At 43.4% G+C, this 4,206-nt stretch overlaps 1 protein-coding gene across 1 annotated transcript in view; it reads left to right on the top strand.

The window, feature by feature from the left end:
* Positions 1-4,206, top strand: part of rnf10 (ring finger protein 10) — a 9,079-nt gene that overhangs the window by 1,346 nt on the left and 3,527 nt on the right. The window contains exons 2-12 of the mRNA XM_032516822.1: positions 89-273; positions 437-642; positions 723-813; positions 923-1,107; positions 1,258-1,394; positions 1,689-1,843; positions 2,183-2,308; positions 2,437-2,674; positions 3,452-3,585; positions 3,814-3,931; positions 4,028-4,129. Of these exons, the coding sequence (XP_032372713.1) occupies positions 89-273; positions 437-642; positions 723-813; positions 923-1,107; positions 1,258-1,394; positions 1,689-1,843; positions 2,183-2,308; positions 2,437-2,674; positions 3,452-3,585; positions 3,814-3,931; positions 4,028-4,129 (1,677 nt within the window). The remainder of the gene's footprint in view (positions 1-88; positions 274-436; positions 643-722; positions 814-922; positions 1,108-1,257; positions 1,395-1,688; positions 1,844-2,182; positions 2,309-2,436; positions 2,675-3,451; positions 3,586-3,813; positions 3,932-4,027; positions 4,130-4,206) is intronic.

Raw genomic sequence — 4,206 nt, 5'->3', positions numbered from 1 at the left:
TCATGTATCAGCAAATGAAGATGTATTATGAAGGATAATAGTACTGTATTCATGTAGAATATTAATTAATTTTTTTAAATTTTAACAGAAGGAAAAAATAATGGAGGCTCCAAGCGCTACAGCCGCAAGCGTGAGCCCTCCTGTCCAAAAACCGACAGTTTCCAAGGCACTCGTCACACCAATTCACAGAAAAGCAAGGCTTTTGACAAGAGACCCCCTCAGAGAGGTGGAGGACGACAGTATGGAGTTACAGGTGGAGGTCGACGTGAGGAGGTTGGTATTATTTTTCTATTCTAATCATTTTTTTTGTGAAAACAATTCAGCAACAAGTAATAAGGAAGCTCTCATCACGATTTAAAACTTTGAAAACAAGCACAGCACCAATGTTTAAGTTCAAATATGCTTTACAGATTCTTGTCCACCTCTGCTTCTCCAGGTAGCAGAGACACGCCGGGCCGAGTTTAGCCCGGCTCAGTTTGCTGGACCGAAAAAAATAAGCCTCAACCACCTGTTAAACTTCTCCTTTGAACCGCGTGGAGGTAATGGCGGCTTCGGAGACGGAGGCCCCTCTGGTTGGGGCCGCCGAAACAAATGGGGCCACAAGCACAAGCCCTTCAACAAGGAGCTTTTTCTGCAGGCCAAGTAAGCAGGCCCTCCATACAAAACAGAACATGAAATGGATACCTAACATGTGGGAGTTGCCTAACTTTGACTGTTTTCAGTTGCCAGTTTGTGGTGACTGATGACCAGGACTACAAGGCTCACTTCACTGATCCAGACACTCTGGTCAACTGGGACTGTGTGCAACAAGTGGTGAGTGCCTTTCATCTGCTGAGCAGTGCTACCATTACATGTGTATAAGAACTAAAGACCATTTACATACTGATGCTCGTGATGACAATCTATTTGTGCACGTCTACAGCGCATCTACAGTCATGAGGTGCCGTCTTGCCCCATCTGCCTCTACCCTCCCCTGTCAGCCCGCATCACCCGGTGTGGACACATCTTCTGCTGGCCGTGCATGCTCCACTACCTGTCTCTTAGTGACAAGAGCTGGTCCAAGTGCCCTATTTGCTATGAGGCGGTTCAAACCGCTGACCTGAAGAGGTAAATGAAAAATAAATAAAAAAGACAGCAGTAGGAGAGGGTTATCTATAACTTTAAAAGGGCTTAACAGGGAAAACACGAGCTTCACAGACAGCAGTTTAATTTATTTTGGTTTGGTTGAGTGTCACAACAATTTGTTTCTTGTTGCAGTGTGGTTGCAATGGAGACCCGGCAGTATGTGGCTGGTGACGTAATCACCATGCGCTTGATGCGGAGGGAAAAGGGTGCTCTGGTGGCCATGCCTAGCTCTCAGTGGGTGAAGGTGGAAGAGCCTGTTCGCTTTGGAGGTGAGAGACAGGCACCTTGTTTATGAAAGAGATCATTGATTTCCTTTAAACATCATGGTCTTCAAAATGATTTTAAATGGCTGACAGAAATTCTATAGCACCTGCTACTTACAGACTTTTTTGTTTACTCAAACAAGTTGGGTTATGTTTTTGGAAGATTTCCTACTGTCTCTTGTAGAAAGAAATACAAGAGAACCACTTTCTACTTTTTCAAATTACAGTGTTCTATACATGTAGATCTCCCAAAGGGGATGCTTACTCCCCATTCAACGTGTGATGACTCATGTTTTCTAGATGCAAGTCTTAGCCCGTACTCCAAGCTGCTGCTGACCTCCCCGATGCAGGTTGTGAGCCTGGTGGCAGAGGAAAAGGCTGTCCTGGAGGCTCAGCTCAGGCAGGAAGGGGACGCCCAAGGCTGCTTCATCCAGAGCGCCCTCTGTCTTTTGCAGGTGACTGACGCTACATGCCGCTCTGTGACACCAAACAATTAGGTTATTTTGTCTGTAGTCATAAATGCAGCAATAGACAAAAGTAAAATAGCATAGACAAAAGAAGTCACTGTATGAAATGAGTGCATTCACTATATGTAAATCGAACCGGTAAAAAAAACCTGGCTGAAAATGGCTAACAAGTTGGTTTTTAAGATGCCATTGAATGTAAAATCAATACATTTTTTTCTATTGCATGTATCCAGGTGTAACATGAAACCTACTTGTTGGCTTATAAACTAACAATACATAGCTGTAGACTGATGTTTACCTCTTTCACCCAATGTCTTTATGGTTTAGGAGCGAGAGGAAATGCTGAAGCAGCAGAAGGCACATATAGGCGACAGCCTCGACCTGTCCTCTCTGACTCTGGAAGAACCTTCTTCTCCTGTGGATGAAGTGGTTACTATTTGTAGCAGCACCAAGGTGAGTCTAAAAGTGCATCTTTTCAGCATTCTTGTCGTTGTAGCCTCTACTTTTCTTGCATCTTTTGATACGGTATAATGGGTATACTTGTGATTAGTAAGAGGTGCCTGTCTCCTTTCCTTTTGTAGCCTGTGCTACAGTACAGCTCCGCATTTGATGACGAGGTGGCCGAGGTCCCAGAGGACGTGGCTGCAGAGCTGCCAGACATCCCTGAAAGTATTTTGGAGAGTGTGCTGGAAGAGCCTCCAGAGGCTATGATGGATACAGCCCCAGACCTGCCTGATGAGGAAAGCCCTGCCAGTCAGGCAGAGTCAGGCCGCCCTGCAACCAGCGTGGTGCACGGACCCTTCTACTACTTCTACCAAGGTGGGGTAATTCGGCAAGTTTGAAGAAGGAAACATGGAGAAACACACATATTCAAAATCCAAATTTCAGGAACAGGAGTCTTCTTCTTTTCCCAGAAAAAGAAAAGATGTTGAAAAGAGCAAGAGACCAGCTTTTTGAAGCGTGAAGCCCGCTGTAGCTGTAATACGTACTTCAAACTTCGTGACGCTAGAGAGTTGATTGCGATATATGATCTCAACACTAGATGGAAGAAATTCCCACACTTTGGACCTTTTTAACAAAACCCCTCCCCTACTATATAAAAAAATACCCTATAATACTACTAAACATTTTGTTCACCCTGTTTGAGCGACGTGTTTTTGCAACATTCCACAAATCTTAGCTTTTTCAGTCTAATTAATAACATGTTAAATGACACGTTTTATATAAACACAAGCAAAATCATTCCGATTTAACTGAGTGGTTAATTACACTTTAGCCAGATTTTAAGAAAACTAAATTGCTAACTAAGACATGGGACAAATCAGCTGTTCATAAAAAGCAGATAAATCTGGTTTGGTTAGTAAAAATCGGAATTAAGTAGAATTCCCATACTTAAAACATAGCTGGAAAATCTTGGACATATTAGTCAATGAAACAATGAAGGATGACTTGGATTCTGTCCATTTAAAAGTGCAGGAAGCCTGTTTTTTCTTGGCTGTATGGGCTGTTTTTCGACCCTCCTATTTTTAAGTTTCAGTGTTGACTAAAACCTTTCCTCATTACCTTCTCCTCCCTCTCCCATGTTTCTCCCTCCAGCTGATGACTGCCAGCAGATGTTCCTGCATCCTGTGAATGTACGCTGTCTGTTGCGTGAATACGGCAGTCTGGAGGCCAGTCCTGACTCCATCACTGCCACAGTGGTGGAGATAGTGGGACACACAGTCACTGAGGTCAGCAAAACAAGGAAACACAAATGGCATACTTCAGATCGTTTTGGTGTAGCTGTTTTAGCAGAGAGCATGATGGGTGTTTTTGAGTTTTAGGCAATATTGTTCTCCCCAAAACTGCGTTTACAATCTACTCCTGTAACCAATATTCTGTTGGTTTGCTTAAGTCATAACTTCTAATATTTAAAAATGGTTGTTGCTTTAACGGATTTTTCATGTGCGGCTCTGCAGGAGATCCGTCGTCGGCATCGCTATCTTGCTCATCTGCCACTCACTTGCGAGTTCAGCATCTGTGAGTTAGCCCTACAACCACCAATCCTGTCCAAAGAAACTCTGGACACATTTGCAGGTCAGCACACTTTGCCTGTTTTCAAATTTCATTTGAATTTGCAAATGTGGCAAGGTTGTAACTGATGATCGTATGCATTTTCCTCCAAACTATTAGATGACTTGGAGAAGAGAAAGCGTCTGAGGCAGAAGAAAGTAAGGGATGAGAAGCGCAGAGAGAAGCGAATCGAAATTGAAGAGAACAAGAAGCAGGGTAAATGTAAGTACAGCTACTCGGGTCACAATGCAAAATGGAACAAATCTCAGAGATATCAGACTGAAGTCTGCATTTGTGCT

Source organism: Etheostoma spectabile, chromosome 5 (assembly GCF_008692095.1).
Source record: "Etheostoma spectabile isolate EspeVRDwgs_2016 chromosome 5, UIUC_Espe_1.0, whole genome shotgun sequence".
Lineage (NCBI taxonomy): Eukaryota > Metazoa > Chordata > Actinopteri > Perciformes > Percidae > Etheostoma > Etheostoma spectabile.
The sequence above is the reverse complement of the archived record's forward strand: the minus strand, read 5'-3'. Positions and strand labels throughout refer to the sequence as shown.